The sequence below is a fragment of the Neomonachus schauinslandi genome, chromosome 10, assembly GCF_002201575.2.
Source record: "Neomonachus schauinslandi chromosome 10, ASM220157v2, whole genome shotgun sequence".
In the NCBI taxonomy this organism is placed as follows: Eukaryota; Metazoa; Chordata; class Mammalia; order Carnivora; family Phocidae; genus Neomonachus; species Neomonachus schauinslandi.
In genome coordinates this window covers 78,196,950-78,215,382 of record NC_058412.1, presented here as the reverse complement: position 1 = coordinate 78,215,382, position 18,433 = coordinate 78,196,950, and the positions used below count along the sequence as shown (strand labels likewise).

At 44.8% G+C, this 18,433-nt stretch overlaps 1 protein-coding gene across 1 annotated transcript in view; it reads left to right on the top strand.

The window, feature by feature from the left end:
* The window catches only part of AFF3 (AF4/FMR2 family member 3), a 429,746-nt gene that overhangs the window by 390,805 nt on the left and 20,508 nt on the right, over positions 1–18,433 (top strand). The window contains exons 13-16 of the mRNA XM_044919020.1: positions 1,205–2,320; positions 6,530–6,654; positions 10,500–10,701; positions 13,184–13,305. Of these exons, the coding sequence (XP_044774955.1) occupies positions 1,205–2,320; positions 6,530–6,654; positions 10,500–10,701; positions 13,184–13,305 (1,565 nt within the window). The remainder of the gene's footprint in view (positions 1–1,204; positions 2,321–6,529; positions 6,655–10,499; positions 10,702–13,183; positions 13,306–18,433) is intronic.

The window sequence follows — 18,433 nt, the reverse complement described above, 5'->3', positions numbered from 1 at the left end:
AACCAATCCAGTTTAAAAGCAAAGGTAAGCAATGTCTTCTTTATTCTAAGCTGGAAACTAGTCTCGTGAAACAATGGATGCCAGAAATTCAGAGGGTGGGAGGCCACAGGGAAGGAAAAATATATCACTTGAAATAGCCAAAATATTTTCCCCATGTCGTGTATGGTCACAAATAGAAAACACTCTGTCTAAAGCTTTACACTTACCAATACACTTCTTTTCTATTAATAATCATAGATGCTGGGAAAATGGACTTGTATTAGAAATCAACAGCATTTACTCTCTGTAAAATAATCAATTCTTAACCTTTTTATGAGCCATAGATCCCTAGAGACTTGAATGAAAACTGTGGACCTCTCTCTTAGAAAAATGCATCTACACAGCACTCTGATTCAGGGCATTCCCTGACTCCCTGGAACCAATCCATGGGGCAGAGTGTAAAACCTACAGTATCCATGATTTGCTCTAAGTTAACAAAACTGCGTGCAGGAAAAGTTTCCATCATCATTTCCATTTCTGAAATATTCCCAGCAAAGTGGGATGGAAGCAGGTTGAGGATGGACTAACCAAGTCCAGCTACGAAAGAATACAGGGCCCACAGAGCTCCCTTTGAAAGAGGAGTTCTCAGCCACTAAACAAGCCATCCCCCCATAGTTATTGCTTCTACTTTTAAATTACTATATCCTACTTGCCTTCACCACGTAAATTATATGTTAGTTGCTCGGGATTATAGGTTCCACTTAGTCCCCTCTTTTAATTTCCTCTAAATTTTTCAGTCTTACAAAAAAATGAGTGCTTTAACACTCAGGGTCTTCATACTATTCCCCAGTTAACTTTCCTGGAATCTCAAGTTTATGTACATATGAATAATTATAAAAAAATATACATTGTATAACACTCAAAAGTGCTGGAAATAGGTTCTAATGAAGCACAGGGTTATCCCCTTATTTTTGCCAAATAGGCTTCATGCTACTACGCTGACATATAAGTGCCTTGGGACAGAAAAGGGACACCAGCCCTGCCTCCCGTGTGTCAGGCCAGCTGTGGCTACACACACCTACTGCTTCCATTTTCCTTTTGCTTGCAGCCCATTGGTTTCCCGTTCATACACCTAGGGTAGTAAGTGAAGATTAAAAACAGCCAAGCCTCTTTTAAGTGAGTCTAATAAAAGATGTTTTGTTTGTTGCCGGTTTTCTTATTTTAGGCTGAACCAGCGTCCTCTAACAAGTGGCAGCTGGATAAATGGCTAAACAAAGTTAATCCCCACAAGCCGCCTATTCTGATCCAAAATGAAAGCCACGGGCCAGAGAGCAATCAATACTACACTCCAGCGAAAGAGGAAGTGCAGGACTGTGGGAAACTTCCCGACGTTTGCCAAACCAGCCTGAGAGAGAAGGACATCAAGAGCGCCTGCAAGGAGGAGCAGAGGCCAAGGACAGCGAACAAGGCCCCGGGGAGTAAAGGAGTGAAGCAGAAGTCCCCGCCCGCAGCCGTGGCCGTGGCCGTGACCACCGCTGCCCAGCCGCCCGCCGTGCCGGGTGCGCCCGCCGAGAGCGCGCCCGCGCCCGCCCGGAGGTCTGCGGGAAAGAAGCCCACCAGGCGCACCGAGAGGACCTCCGTCGGCGACAGCACCAACTGCCACCGGCCCGAGGAGCCCGCCGCCGCAGACGCGCTGGGGGCGAGCGCGGTGATCCCTCCGGAGCCCACCAAAACCAGGCCCTGCGGCAACAGCAGAACGAGCCACCGCAAGGAGCTGCGTTCCTCGGTGACCTGCGAGAAGCGCCGCACGCGCGGGCTTAGCAGGATCGTCCCCAAATCCAAGGAGTTCATAGAGACAGAGTCGTCATCTTCCTCCTCCTCCTCGGACTCGGACCTGGAGTCGGAGCAGGAGGAGTACCCTCTGTGCAAAGCGCAGGCCGTGGCCGCCGCCGCCGCCGCCGCCGCGGCCTCCTCGGGGAGTGACCAAAGGCTGAAGGAGGCGGCTGGCAGCATCAGCAGTGGCGGCGGCCCCAGGGCCCCTGTAGGCTCCATCAACGCCAGGACCACCAGCGACATTGCCAAGGAGCTGGAGGAGCAGTTCTACACGCTGGTCCCTTTCGGCCGCAACGAACTTCTCTCCCCCTTGAAGGACAGTGATGAGGTCAGGTCTCTCTGGGTCAAAATTGACCTGACCCTCCTGTCCAGAATCCCAGAACACCTGCCCCAGGAGCCCGGGGTCTTGAATGCCCCTGCAGCCAAGGACGCTGAGAGCACACAGCCAAGCCATCCATCGGACACTCCTGCCGAGAAGGCTTTGCCAAAATCCAAGAGGAAACGCAAGGTAGGCCTGGGGCTGAGGGCCTGGCGAGGGAGGAAGGGCTTGCCCTTAAATTGTGGGGCAGTGTTGAAGCCCACGGGGGCCACTGGTCTGCAGGGGACAGGCAGCAAGAGTTTTATGTGTGTCGTTACTCAACAAACATTCCTAGAGTACTTCCTGCATGCCACATACTTAAGTACTTGACACAGATTAACTCCGTTAAATCTTTAGAACTGCTTGATGGGGGAAGCACCATTCATAGTCCCATTTTATCATTATAGATAATTCAGGCCTGTCCCACTGCATGTTGAAGCAGGCATATGGGAAATCCTTACCGAGTGTGTGCAGACGCAAGCTGCATGATGGGCCAGTAGAAAGCTAAACACAGGATGCCCCTCACTCTTTGCTGGAAGGGACAGGGTGACATTGATCAGTCATGGACCCGAGAAGCCAACAGTCTCATCGAGTGTAAGGCTGTCACTGGGGTGAAGTAGGAAACAGAAGTGCCAGCCGCTAAGCTTTGGGTGGATGGGCCCAGGGAGGAGAGCACCAGCCTGCAGCCTTGACCAAGGAGAACTCTGTGGTGGAGAGGGGCTGGGAACAGGACCCTGAGGAGGACGAGCATGAGCAATCAGAGCTAGGGATGATGTGGCACCCAAAAAAGGGCAATAGGGTGCACCAGGAAGGCATGGAGTAAGAAAGGTGGTTTGAGTGTCGGGAGAGCTGGCTCCCCATCTGGAAGCAGCTCCCGCTGTTCAGCCGTGTTTGCAGACCTTTGAGGGCAGGAATAACTTACTCATAAATTCAAGCCAATTTTGAGGGGTTTGAGCCCCTCCCGTTACTGTTACCTTCAAAAGCAACTTGGGCCACAGCAAAAAACACCAGGGGGTGACAAACCAAAGATCGTACTATCATGGATGGTTCCAAATTGAGGACAAAATCATTCACAACAGTTAACGTATCTATGATGTCCCCATGAGGGATGCTACTCTAGGCACTTTGGACCTATTAAATCATTCAGTCCTTACAACTTTATGTGGCAAATGTTTTTGTCACGCCCGTTTTACAGATGAGGAAACTGAAGCTCAGAGAACCTAAAGCACCTTGCCCCAGGTTCCCACAGGGCATAAGGGGCAGAGCTAGGAAGGAACCTGGGTTGTCTGGCTCTGGGCTCTCCCAATAAAACGTTGGTCTGAGGACTGTGAGGTACTTTCCCCACAGGGCCCCTGCCCAGAAGGATTCTATGCTTGGAATTCAGTGCTTGAGGATGCCATCTTGAAATTCATTTTATCTCTGAATTTGTGTTTTTAAGTGAAGTGTGATAGGACGAGAGAACATGGTGGGGGCGGGGCATGGAGCTCTGACTCGCATGTGGTCCCCCCTCCTGCCTGTTTCCACAGGACGGCTTCTGCCAGCCCTTTGGCCCCTTGACACTCCAATAGCCAAACAGCTTACAGGAAAAGTTTCCATCATCACTCCCATACTGAAACAATTCTGGCAACATGGTTAGAAGCAGGCCCTGTGCAGCCTCCCAGTCCCCATCGCCTTCCAGGGACCTGTGCTGCTCCCCTAAGCTCTCCAGGGGCCAAGGCGCAGGCAGTCAAGATAAGCATCTCACCCAGCCCTCATCCAGGACCTGAGAGGTCTCAGGCGGGGGACTGCAATCTCCTAGGGGTTGCAGGTTCGCCTTGGGTTGGGGGGTGAGCCGTGGAAAGGGGAAATGCCTGACTGGACTTCCCTACCCCTATACACCTGGCAGGCAGGGGAAAACTACTATTGGGCCTGTGCATGCGTACAGTCACAGGGCCACCCCAGGCCCTTCAGTCTGCCTGTACCCTCCACGTATTCCTACGCCTCAAGGAACACAGTATGAAATGGTAATTGAACACCACCATGACAGGTCAAGAGAGAGACTTTGACAGACAGGAAAATGTTTTCTACTTTAGTACTTTATAACATTACTCTTTTCCTGCTTTTTTCTTCAGTTTATTTTTTGAGGTATAATTGACATAACATTATATTAGTTTCAGTTTTTGTATATATTACAAAACGATATTTATTTGTTGGCCATTTGCATGGCGTCTAAACGTCTGTTCAGATTCTTTGCCCATTGTGTAATTGGGTTGTGCTTTTGCTATTAAGTTGTAGGAGTTCTTTATATATTTTGGGTATTAACCCCTTATCAGATATATATTTGCAAATATCGTCTCCCATTCAGTAGGTTGCCTTTTCATTTTGTTGATGGTTTTCTTTGCTGTGCAGAAGCTTTTCAGTTTGATATATTCCTACTTGTCTATTTTTGCTTTTGTTGTCTTTGGTTTTGGTGTCAAATTCAAAAAAGTATTGCCAAGACCAATGTCAAGGATCTTTTCCTGCTTTTTGACCAAGGGGCCCAGTGTTTTCATTTTGCACTGAACCCTGCAAATTATGTAGTCGGCCCCAGCCTCCTGGGTAACCTTAATCAGGTGACCTTACCTTCTCTGTACTTCAGTTTCTTCATTTGTGAAATGGTGACATCTTTACAGAGGTGTTGTCAGGTTCAGACCACATAATTCAGTAATACGGGCTAGCTCACTACTTCTCTACCCCTCTTCCCTGAGATACCCTGCCATCCTCATTACTTGTGGGATTAATGGGTAAATGGATAGACTGATGGAAAGAAAGCAGAGAAAAACATTGTTATATAAGAAATACGCATAGCTAGAAATTGGTAAACATAGATTGGAAATACATATAGCTATATAAGCATACATAAATAGATGTGCAGAAAGACATACATATAAATTCCATAATATTCTGTATTTAAGCAATTTTATTATGGCCTTTTTAAAAATTTTTAACTTATGAAGCTTCATTTACACTAAGCCTGACACTTAGCCCTCCTCTAAAATCTAATGAATCACCGTTAAGTACAGACACAGAGAAGTGAAAGAACATTTTCACAGCGATCTTCAGTTGGGCACCTGGGGTGTTAAGACCCTGGTACTAGAACCCCAGAGAAGAAGACTAGGGATTCAGAGTTTCAGTTTGGTCACTTGGGGTCCCTATTCAGTGTGAGCCTCTGGGATTCTGTGACAGAGGCTGTGTGACAATCCCAGCCAGAGAGAGAAGGTCAAAATCTTTCTATCTTTGAAGCCAGCACTTGTCTCCTAGAAAACACTGCTGAAAGTCCTGAATATACTGTTACTGTGTTCTTGCTTTCTCGCCAACAATGGAACTTTGTTGAGTGCATTTGTATTTTACCCTAATACACGTATAATATTTAAACACAATCATGGAAACAAGAATTTCATTGAAATACTATTTTTTAATTTAAATTAGCCAACTTAGAGTAGTACATCATTAGTTTCAGATGTAGGATTCAATAATTCATCAGTTGCATATAACACCCAGTGCTCATCACATCACGTGCTCTCCTTAATACCCATCACCTGGTTACCCCGCCCCCCACCCCCTCCTTTCTGTAACCCTCAGTTTGTTTCCTGGAGTCCAGAGTCTCTCATGGTTTGTCTCCCTCTCTGATTTCTTCCCATTCAGTTTTCCCTCCCTTCTCCTACGGTCCTCTGCCCTGTTTCTTATATTCCACATGTGAGTGAAACCATATGATAATTGTCTTTCTCTGATTGACTGATTTCGCTCAGCATAATACTATTTTATAAAAAGATACATTAAGGATTCTAAGATGTCATGGGATAGTAATTGTTAACTAAAATTAAGACACCATGAGGTAACAACCTTTGCTTGAACTTCATAAAAGCCATAAATTTCAAAAGAAAGGTCTAGGTTTATCATTGCCCTTAAGGCATTAAGCCCAGGATATGGTAGTTATACTTTATTCAGATACCAAGGAATGCCAAAGTGAGAGACACTGAAGGTACAGTGTGAATTCAGTAGAGGTCGTCTTTGGAGAGCAAAATCAGATGTGTTGATGGTAGTCCAATTTTCATCATTCACAATGTTCCCTCTCTAATGTTGATCATGGTGTCATGCTTTTCCTTTCAATAAAGTGGCAAAAGTAAAACTGATAGATTCCATCCTTGTTGGTTGAGGAGCTGACCAAGAACCTAGAACAGAGAGAAGAACACCGCAACTACATTCCTGCTCGGGATGCTCTCTGGAGAAGCCGAGTGAGCTGGTCTCACAGGAGGCCTTGCTCTGTGGAAGGTTGTGATGGGGGCTCATTTTGATCCCTTGAAATCCATAACTGATCGGTTTTTGCTTATTTCCATGCAGTGTGACAACGAAGACGACTACAGGGAGGTCAAGAAGGCCCAGGGAGAGAAAGAGAGCTCTTCACGACTGACCAGCTCTGCCAATAATACTTTATCTGCAAACCACTGCAGCATGAACATCAACAGGTATGCATGTTCCATTGAAGGTAGAGGTGAGCCCGAAGGATTTCTGGGTCCAAAAGGCAGGTACCAGACTGGAGGAGAGTCAGATCTCTTAATGACTGCTCTGGTCTGGGTCTTTAGACTTGCTTCCCTTGATTTAACCGGAGGCTAATAATTAAGCCTGGATGTGTGCTTCTGTCACAACCCCAAGGGCACTGTCAGCACTCCTTTGTAACAAAGGACCGGTTACTAGTTATACTCAGTTCTGTGCTCTCAAAGACACACCTTCCCTCTGAAAACTCAGTAACTGAATTTTCAAACCCTTATTTTAACAGCCACTAAACCCATAAGAACACTAAGCTTATTACGTGGATGAAAAAATATAAACTTTGAGTGGAATCTCTTGGAGATAGACTAAAATGTGGCAGTAGACAGGATCTGTGTCTCCAAGGTTAAACGGCACCCAGTCACTCCTCTAAAGGGGTTCCAGATGGACCCACGTTGCACCAAATCCCCTCTGTGACAAACGGCTTTCTAGGAAGGCAAGGTCCCCGATATTTATTAGAAGTGGGTAGAGTTCAATAATTCATCAGTTGCATATAACACGCAGTGCTCATCACATCACATGCCCTCTTTAATACCCATCACCCGGTTACCCCACCCCCCAGACTGAGCTTATCATCAGTCATAGAAGCTTTTTCCATTTAGAAATACCACAGCTCAGAAACCACTTTTCCTCTGCTAAGACACTCTCACTCTCCCTGACTGTGTACATAGAATTTTTAAGGGGAGATTAATGTTTCAGCACAACACATAAAAATGTAAACGGAAAGGTTAGGAGAAGATGTAGAGCAGTACTAAACCTCCGAGAGGAAATTGGAGAGTGAGGGCACATGAGCACACACCCACTGCAGTGTGAGAGTCACCTTGGGAAGGAAGGCGAGGGCTCTTGAAGGTCTGAGTGAGAGGGAGAGTGCGCGTGCAAGCTGGCCTAGCCCGCAGTGCTCTGTGCTTAATGGGTGGTATCCCAGAATACTGCGGAAATGTGAATAGGAGCAATGTGGCTCCAAAACGTCATTTAAATGAGTGATATAGGGCGCCTGGGTGGCTCAGTCATTAAGCGTCAGCCTTTGGCTCATGTCATGATCCCAGGGTCCTGGGATTGAGCCCCGCATCCGGCTCCCTGCTCGGCGGGAAGCCTGCTTCTCCCTCTCCCACTCCCCCTGCTTGTGTTCCCTCTCTCGCTGTGTCTCTGTCAAATAAATAAAATCTTAAAAAAAATAATAACTAAATGCGTGATATAGTTGTAAGCGTGCTTTGTTAATACACTGAAAACCTTTCTAGCAGATCCTAGTAACTGCCATAATATCAAAGTAGCGACAAATACAAATATAAACAATATTTCAAGATGTCTGCAACCACTGTGACATGACATGAGAATATCTGTGATTTCCTGCTGATGATGCAATCACAGGCATTGTTAACACCACACCTGCTAAACCACTACTCTGGAAATGTTCCATTTCAGTGAGAAATTGTAACTTTTTCTCATCCAAGTTCACAGACCCCAGAATAAAAGCTCTTGCCTCCAGCTCCGATAGCTTTATTTATGTTACATAATGACCCTTGCATATAAAAGTGCTTTGAGTTCTTTCTAGGAAAGGTGGTCTAGGAAATACCTCAGGAATGTGTATAAAGGGATCACCTATCCCAAAGATGAGATCCAAAGAAAGTTTTTTTGGTCAAGTTGAGTATATAAACTTATAATGATGAAGAAGAAATAATCCTATGTCCATGACAATTTTAATGTAATAATTTGGTTTTCTATGAACATTTCAAATCACATAATATGATTTAGAAATATGACTTTCTTGGGGCGCCTGGGTGGCTCAGTCATTAAGCGTCTGCCTTCAGCTCAGGTCATGATCCCAGGGTCCTGGGATCGAGCCCCGCATCGGGCTCCCTGCTCCTCGGGAAGCCTGCTTCTCCCTCTCCCACTCCCCCTGCTTGTGTTCCCTCTCTCGCTATGTCTCTCTCTGTCAAATAAATAAATAAAATCTTAAAAAAAAAAAATTAGAAATACGACTTTCTTCACTCACATGTCAAGACAAAATTATGTACAGACTGTTCACATCTACAACATCAGTGTCTTCATCATCCCTGAGCCACTTTTGATTTGCCTAAGGGAGTTTTCCAGAACACATCTTCTCACTTCTGGGTTGTTAGACGCACAGTACTTTTTGAACCAGAAATCTATCACAGATCTATTTGCATAACACTAGGAACCTTGTTACTTTAACATTAAGAACCTTGGCTTTATTATCTGTTCTAGAGGCCTGTGTTTGTAATTTCTACACTGTGACCACCAACTAAGGAAATTGCTTTTTGAAGTGACTTTAATGGCTTGTTTGCAGTGATAGCCAGCACATTCAATTAAGATGTAATAATTGCAGGAATAGTGACTAAGTCTTTGTTAAATGGATTTACCCTTTTTTAACTAACTCTGTCAAGTGACTTCTGTGAGCATCCCAAATTAGCAATGTTTGAGTTTATTTCAGGTTGATATCTTCCCTCAGTTTTTTTCAGGGTAAAGTAATGGAGAGAGGCCTATTAATATAACATACATTGCAAAGATTCAAATATAAGTGACTCCCTTCTCTGATGGTTAATTTTTGGGGGGGGGGGGAATTTATAGTCAGGCATAGACAATAGTTTTATTCATTTGTGATTTTTTTTTGTTTTAATTGAAGTATAGTTGACATACAATATTTTGTTAGTTTCAGGTATACAACATAGTGATGCAACACTTGTGTACATTGTGAATACAATGCTCATCATGATAAGTGTGGTCACCATCTGTCACCATACAAAATTATTATTGTATTATTGACTTTTTATCCCTACAACTTATTTATTTTATAACTGGAAGTTTGTACCCCTTAATCCTCTTCCCCCCACCCCCCTCCTGTCCAGCAACCACCAGTTTTTTCTGTATTTATGAGTCTGTTTCAGTTTCTTTTTGTTTGTTCATTTGTTTTGTTTTTTAGATTGTACATGTAAGTGAAATTATACAGCATTTTTCCTCCTCTGGCATAAACAATTAATTATGGAGGTGAAATAAGAAACTAGAAATCAGAAAATGTAACTTTTTTTTAGAAGGGGTGAGGGGCAGAAGGAGAGGGAGAGAGAGAATCTGAAGCAGCCTCCACACCCAGTGTGGAGCCTAGTGCACAGCTCGATCTCACAACCCCTGAGATCATGACCTGAGCTGAAATCAAGAGTTGGAGGCTTAACCAACTGAGCCACCCAGGAGCCCCCAGAAATATAACTTGTAATGACAGTTTTCTATTCTGTGTTTATTCTGATCAATATCTGGTTAGCCCAGAAACCTAACAACTGAAAGTTGGCCTCACACTTTGCAGATTATTCTGTGATCCTGTTATTCTCCATATAATAATTAGTACAAACTGAGGTGTTATCAAAAGTCCTTTTAGAGGTGGAGAATTCATATATCATGTGATTGACTTTCCCATTACTTGCTGCTTAGGCTTGTTGGGAAAACAGTAAGTTGTTGTGTGTTTTGAGATCCTTGGATGAAAAACTCAGAAAAATGAAAGTCGTATTAGTCTTAGTCATTTAACAACAGAATTATTATTCATCCTGATAAGACAAGTAAGGAAACAATGAGTAAAATGTACTTATTGTCTGTTATGGTCCTAAGGCCATAAAATTGTTTCCTGGTATAATAATTCCCAATAAATGCCTTCCTACCAGTAGATTTTAAATGGGAGGTTTGGGTCGTATATAAAACATTTACCTCTCCCTGTGCTGACTGCGTAACATTCCATTACTGTGATTTCCTTTTTCAGCTTGGCAATACCAATAAATAAAAATGAAAAAATGCTCCGGTCACCCATCTCACCCCTATCGGATGCATCTAAACACAAATACTCCAGCGAGGACTTAACTTCTTCCAGCAGATCGAATGGCAGTGGCTCGTTCACTTCTGCATCCTCCAACAAAAAGCATAAGGCTGAGAACCAGCCGCAGTCTCATGCCGGAGACCTCACGGTATGTTGATTCTCTAACTTTCCCGATAAAAATAAAAATGAAATTGAGCACACCCCTACACTCATCTGTCTGTAGCCCAGCACAGTCTAAACATGTGCTTGAGGTCCCACAAGAATCCCTAAATGCTGCTCTGGGAAGACCTGGTGAACCAGCACGCCCCGTTACCTCTTCCCACAGAGAGCGACAGAAGAAACCAGAGGAGGCATTGTAAGCTTCTGCTGCTTAGGACGCCTCTTTGTAGGATTGCATTTCCCACTCTGAAGAGAAATGGCCCCAAAGGAATACTATCCAGAGACACTGTAAATTGGGAGTTTGGGACAAACCAGCCAGCTTTTTCATTTGGAAAGGTTCCTTGCCCCAGGGCAGAGTTAAATCTGGGACTGAAACCCTAGGCCAAAACTATGGGATTCCCACTCCAATCTCAGTGACCAGTGTAGTGGCCAAAGTGTGGGACCCGGCCTCCACCCCCTTTTCCAGTAACCTTCCCAGGGGTGATTCCAGCTGCCTGCGGTGCCCTAGGGAGGGACTGGGGACTGGGGCCCACAGTCTGTCTAACCTTATATCTTTGTCAAAATGTGACTTTGGCCAGTTGCTTCATCTCTCTGAGCCAGTTTCATTTGCAAAATGGTGGTGAGAAGATTTAAATTGAGCCAGTATTATCTGAAGAACTGACACCTATGGATACCTATGCAGCTAACACTACCTGTTAGTTCCTCTTTATGGCCACTCCTTCTAACAGCTGGTGGCCGTGGATCATGCATCCTCTAGGGCACATTATTTAATTCCAAACCCTCCTCCCGAGTTCTCTCAGGTCACCACCATGCTATCAATACCAGCGGGGCTTTGTGAGGCAGAGAGAGAGATGAGACATGAGAATAGGGCTCTGCAAAGAGGGGGAAACAGTATTTAATGTTCCATCCCATGAATTAAAGAGGTAAAATAGTGGGTAGAAGATCTGGCAAGAGCCGAAATCTTGTAACATCTGGAAATTAATAACCCACTGATGCACCCTTATTTGGGAACAATCATCTTTAATTCCAGGCTCAAAGAACCTGAGAAGACCCTACTAGAAAAACCTGGAATAAAAAATTACCAATTCAAATTAAAACACAAACAAAACGTTTCTTCACCTCTAGATCCTAATATAAAAGCAACCATGATGTCTAGAGAATTGTAAAACAATTACAGACTTTATTCAGTCATTCTTTCTTTCACCAAACAGATGTTTATTGAGCAAGTACTTACTGTGTGCCAGGCACTGTGCCAAGCAATGGAGATCCAATGATGACCTAACAGATTCAGTCTGTGCCTGTGTGAAGCTCACAGTTTAGCTGGGGAGAATGACATAGACAGGAAATCACACACATCGGTAAATGACTGCCGTGAATGCCAAAAAGGAAAGGCCGAGGCCCAGGGGCACTTACAACCAAGAGGCTTGACCTACACATAAAATCAGTGCATATTTAAAGAAGCATTTGTACACACTCGTCATGTTTTAATTACTTCAGAAGAATCCATTGAATTTCATAACCAAAGACAGTTGCTTTATGATTCATGGGTCTAGCACACAATAGGTGCTCTATAAATATTTGAATCCCCAGGGAATGTGATTTTTTAATTTTTCCACAGATCAATAGTGTTCCTTTTAAAAACACATTTTAAATCATTTCTAGTCATTCCCTTTGGCTTTTCCTATTCTTCACAGACAGCTAATGAGGATCAGTCCATTTGTGACCTGAACAACTTCTCTTTTGCGTGAGTCAGCCGTTCTTAAAGCTTGGTTCCTGGATCAGCATCACCTGGAACTTGCTAGAAATGCAATGTTCTCAGGCCCCACTCCACGCCTACTAAATTCAGCTCTGGACGGGTGGGGGTCCAGCTGTCTGTGTGCTGACAGCTCCCTCCCACCCCCGGGATGATTCTGATGCAGAGTTCACCTTGGAGAACCACTGGGCTAGCCAACTGGGAAAAGTAGGGGCTTGAGTCCTAAGCCCTGGGCGTCACCGATCCATAGTAGCTATTTGAACGCGGGCAAGTTTCTTAACTTCAGCCAGCCTCAGTTTCTGGATCTGTGAGAGTGGGCCACCAAGAACTTCCCTTTTGATACTATTATAAGAATGACATTTGACAACACGTGTGAAAGCCCTCGACACGAGAACTGGAATGCATGTATTTCTTTTTCTTCATTTAAACACAAGGGATCAGGACGCCTGGGTGGCTCATTCGGTTAAGCATCTGCCTTCGACTCGGGTCATGATCCCAGGGTCCTGGGATCGAGCCCCACATCAGGCTCCCTGCTCAGCGGGGAGCCTGCTTCTCCCTCTCCCACTCCCCCTCCTTGTGCGCTCTCTGACAAATAAAATCTTAAAAAATAAACAAACACAAGGGATCATCAGTTCTAGCCTAGAACACAGGGCAGTGGGTTGCTCTTTCAGCCAGGTGGCCTGTTTCTGAAAGACTGGTGTGTTGTTTTTTTGTTTAGAAGGCCACTCACAACAATTCCGAAAACGTTCTCCACAAGTCACGGCCACAGACAGAGCCATGGTCTCCCGGTGCCAACGGCCACAGGGACTGCAAGAGGCAGAAACTTGTCTTCGATGATATGTGAGTGTGGACTCTTTGTTGATGTGGTGAGGGGCAAGGTAAAACAGAAACTCCGAGGGTAGGAGGGTTACATGCGTGACTGGGTCAGGTAAGTGTTGCCTTCTCAGAGGGAACTGGAGCTTGACTTTGAACACCCCCCGGGGTCCTCATGGGCCTTTTGAAAGGCTACGACAGCCAGAGCTGCTGGGGTTGCATCCAAGATGTCAGGAAGCTAAGGCAAATGGCATTCATGAGCCTTACATTTCTGAGCACACCTGCATTTTGGGCTGTTGGCAGTTGTATGCCACCAGAAAGAGAAGCATTTTTGTTTTCGTATATTATAATAGGCAAAGAATAATAGCAATTCACTCCTGGTTTGTTTCCTTCTAAAATGCTATATTCTTTATAATAGCATAAACAGGTCTTATACAGGAAAAAAATGTCCTGTCATCCTTCCCCCCCAGCCCTAGCGCCTGAAACCCAAGTGTTACTTCCATTCCCAGCACCAATTTAAAAGGAGAAGAAGATGAATAAAAGTAACAACTTGGAATGCTCTTGAGATGCTGAAAATGACAAAGGAGAAGTGATAAAATGGTACTGGAAATTATTTAGGCTCTTAGGGAAAAAAAATACGTGTCAAGCACAAGCCTGGAAGACAGAAGATATGGGCGAGAGTTTGGCTTGAATCCTGTGTTCAGCATTAACTGTTTAACACGCATCCAGTTCATGTCTGTGTGAGGCGCCACATTAAATCCTGGGGTGGAACAGTGTGCAGCACTGAGACATCCTGTCCTCTAATTGCTTACAGTCTGGCTGACGGACAGACTATAAACCACTAACCCCACCCAAAATTGGAAAAAGTGAAGGGTTCCGAATGTCTTCGAGTCCCAGCTTCCTTATCAGGAAAAATGATAGTCATGACACCTCTCTCCTGGAGGTTCTCCTAAGACCCAGTTAGATGAGATCTCCTGAGGGTGACCATCTGTGCAGAGGTGATGACTCTTCCATCCTCATCTTCCACCCAACGTCTTCTCTGGCCCCGACTTCACCCAGAGCCTAGACACACTCTATTTATTCACCCTGTAGACTTCTTGAGAAATGAGAACACAAAGTTGTAGTTCTCAATTTATACTTGGACTTCAGTGAGCTAATTAAGGGCACAGAACTGGGGAGTTGAAAGCCAAATCCACGTTTTTGGTTTGTTCCACTTACTGAACACATTCCAAGATAATTGGTTATGAAAGTTTAAGGGTGGCCCAGGAGGGCAACTGTTTTTCTCTTCTTCCCATGGCGGCTACAGCTGCACTCAGCCCCAGCACATTCTCTTCCTGGCCCTCACCACCTCCCCTTCCCTGGCTTCTCCACTGCCCTAAGCATCGAGTGAGGGAAGTGGTAATTAATCCCCGGGGTGGGTGCATGTAATGGGAGGACAGTCCCTTGGTCAAGTACACATATAATTAGGGTTTGGTGGTATAAACTGTTCACATGAGCTCTAACCATTTGTAAAAATGGGAGGTTATAATTGTGTCTGATGGTAACATGGCAGTTTGCATTCAGAAGTCATAATCTAATAACGTGATCAAACACAACGTGCATTAGACCCTGAGGTGCTTAAGACATCCAACATTTCCAGCAGGTGATGTTAAGGGCATGATATTTAAACACACACACAATGGTATCACATGTATTAATACAATGATATTAAATACACATATGGAAAATTTACATATAAGGAGCTTTCTAGTATATGGACCAAAAAGCTAAGTCAGAAACAGCAACAACTAAATGGCCGTACTTTGATCTGCAGTTTCTTGGACTACTTACAAGAGGAAATGTTTCTCAATCTGCTGGGGCTATTGCTAATATAATTTTTTCACTATCTGTGTCAACGAAGAAGCTGTTATCATTCGTTCTTCCCATTAGCAATATGTATAATTTTTCTGGCTGACAGCTACAATAAAAGTGTTTCTCTTTTTCTGGATATAGATAGAATAAAAAAGCACTCTTACATACCCATCATATGGAGAGAGAGATGTCATGTTCCAATTGCTATGTGTCCCAGTTGATTTGTAATCCATAACAAGTAAAATAAACATGCAACTCGAACAGCCACTCAACCACTGAACTAAGAAAGTCTTGGGAAGATCCTTGAAGCTTGAAAAGCAAAATTAGGCATTGTCTCTTCCTTAAAACAATAAAAATACATGTCCCTTAAGAGGTGGCTGGGCTAGGAAGTCACCTAAACTGGTACAGAATGTCTCCCAGGTCCAGTTGGTATGTGCTGAGTACTTACTAAGCGCCAGGTACATTGGCTGGAGTTAAGATATGCAATTAATGAACCCTCAGTCATTAATTCAGGGTGCAGGGAGGCACATGGGTGGCTTCCCCAGGAAAGTGCCTTGGGACCACTGAACTTCCACCTTCGCCTGCTCCGCTCTGTTCTGCACCAGCTTCCCCCCACCAGCAGCCTCGTTGACAGACGAGGACCTGGCTCCAGTCACTTTCCTTGACTTCTCCCCTCACTGAAGGCGTCAACAAGCAGTGAGACAACCAGAAAGGCCACCAGTGGCAAAGAAAGAGCAAGCTAGAGAAATCGCCCCGGAGTAATTTAGAGTTGACAGAAATCCAGTTACAATGATCCCAAAACGAACAGATGCCACTCTGTCATTTGATTTTTAAAGCCGCATCATGTAGCTTCTAGAAAAAAAGGAAACTCATCCTTTTGTATTATAAATACTGGTTAGTGGTTGGATAAACATGCGATTCAGACAACAGCTGAATTCAGTGGGCACTTAATATCAAGCGCTGAATGAACACAGCTGAATTAGAATAACATTCCCAGGAGGGTAATGCCAGCAGTTCCCCCAGCCCACCCCACCCCCGAGAGTATAAGGAATCTACATGAAGGTAAATTTAAATTCACGGGCTTCTCAGCGCTTTTTCCTGTGTTACTTACCAAGTAAACAGGCGCCAGTTTGTGTCTTTGGGATGCAGATGGAACTGAACGCAGTAACACTTATTTTAAGAATGTGATCCAGGTCAGCTTGTTCTGCCTAATTTGCAGGCTCGGATTGGTGGCAGTGTGATTGCACCTCCTCCCCGACATTTAGCCGTGCTCGACAGCCACTGCTTGACAGCCACGGTTTTAAGGTGACACTGGTGTGATTGCCAAACTTTTGTTAAAAAAAAAATCTGTAAGAATTTATGTCAATGAGCGACAGCATTTGATTCAACCCAAAGCCTAGAAACTGATCTTATTAGTGCGAAGCCATGAGCTGCAAATTACTTTGTGACAGGGGAGTTCTTGGCCCAGGAACATTGAGAGAGAACAACTGTGTCATGAAGGCCTTGGTACAGAAGTCCTGAGCAGAGCTGAGTGGTGAAGTTCTTGGCTGGGAAATCAAGTCTCCTTTCCCAGCAGCCATATTGCTGCATTGGGAAGCCAGCGAATCCTGAGTGCCAGCACTGCAGACAGGCTGTACTGTCTCCTGCCCATATTTCACAAGGAAGAGTCAGTCACGATCATCACATTCATCACAACCACCAAACAGTCCATCTGTCCCTGTGACACCCGTAACAGGAGCCCAGCTACTTACACCTCCCGACACTGAGAAAAGACTCCCTCAACCATGTGCCGCTGAAGGCCATAGAGTGTGAAATGTGGCCAGTGGGGAAGGAAGAAGGTTTGGCATTTGTGATGTAATTATGCTCAGCAATCTGTAGCTAAAAGGATTTAATTTTATAGAGGATGGGAAGAGTTCGGTACATAAAAGGTCAGATCTCCTGTGGCATGATTTCATCAGAGGACACCAACTGAAATCCTTGAGGAGGTGATAGTACACTGAGACAAGGCACTCCCACAGAGGGCTTGCTGTGGCCATTGTTCTTCTCCTGACGGTCCCCCTTCCCCACCTTACCTGATAGACCATTAGTACACCTTTTTTTTTAAGATTTTATTTATTCATTTGAGAGAGGGAGAGAGAGCACAGAGGGAGATAGAGAGGGAGAAGCAGACTCCCCACTGAGCAGAGAGCCTGATGCGGGACTCGATCCCAGGACCCTGAGGACGTGACCTGAGCTGAAGGCAGACACTCAACCGACTGAGCCACCCAGGCGCCCCCCATTAGTACACCTTTATGTTCTTCACAGGGAATTTTCTCCTTTATGAGATCCCGGTCTCTCAGCCAAGTTATTTTGTTCTAACTGAAACAGAGAGACAGAGAAAGAAAAAGGCTAGACTTGGGGTGGTGGGGAGTAGTGAAGGACAATGCCTTCAGACCTCCTTGATTGAAATCTTAGTTCTCTGATCATTTTAAGAGTCTGTAAAATTATTTTATTTTAAATGTCACACCCAGAGAAGAACAGCAATCAAAGTGATGAGTTTCCATTTCAATAGAAAATTGCTTTTGACTGAATGACAAAAACCTGCTACACTTAGCCTGTGCATCCTGGAAAACACGCTGTTTTCTGTGCATGACCAGGAGAGAAGCAGTCATGGGCAAGAGCATGGCCTGTATGAGACACAATGAGTGATCACTTGTGCTTCTGAGAAGCCAGGCTCTGGAGACCCTGGGGTCCCAGCCAGCATCAAGCTAATGGAAACAAAAACTGCATTTGAAACCTTGCTGCTTAAATGCAGTGTACCTGCTTCCCTCAAGAAGCACTCATGAAGCCAACACCAGCCCGCCAGAGTCCCTGCATCTGAAGTGCCCTCCTCAGTCGTGTTCACTTTAGTGGATTAAAAAGAATTGCAGGATCCCCCACTATCTGAAGGTAGAGTGTTCCTATGAAACCATTTGTAAGCCAAAATTGTGTAAAGTGAGGCGTATCCCGGCTCTCCGAGAGCTCGCCTTGCACTACTTCACTTTGAAGAAAGACCTACATTAGTACAATAAGGCTTTTTTCGGAAGCGTGAAAATCCTCTCCAGATTAGCAAAAACCATTCTGGGTCTTTCGTAAAAGCCAAGTGGCATACCGCAAACTTTCAGAAAGCAGTGGGGGAGTGCCTGTACCTAACTTCTTACGTGTCCTTCTTTGTGAAGAAAGTACTTCAAAGCTGAGGGACACAGTAACACCCATGGGGCTTATCAGATGACAAGCTGACAGAATATCGGATGATGAATTCATTTGGTATGCAGTTGCCTATTTG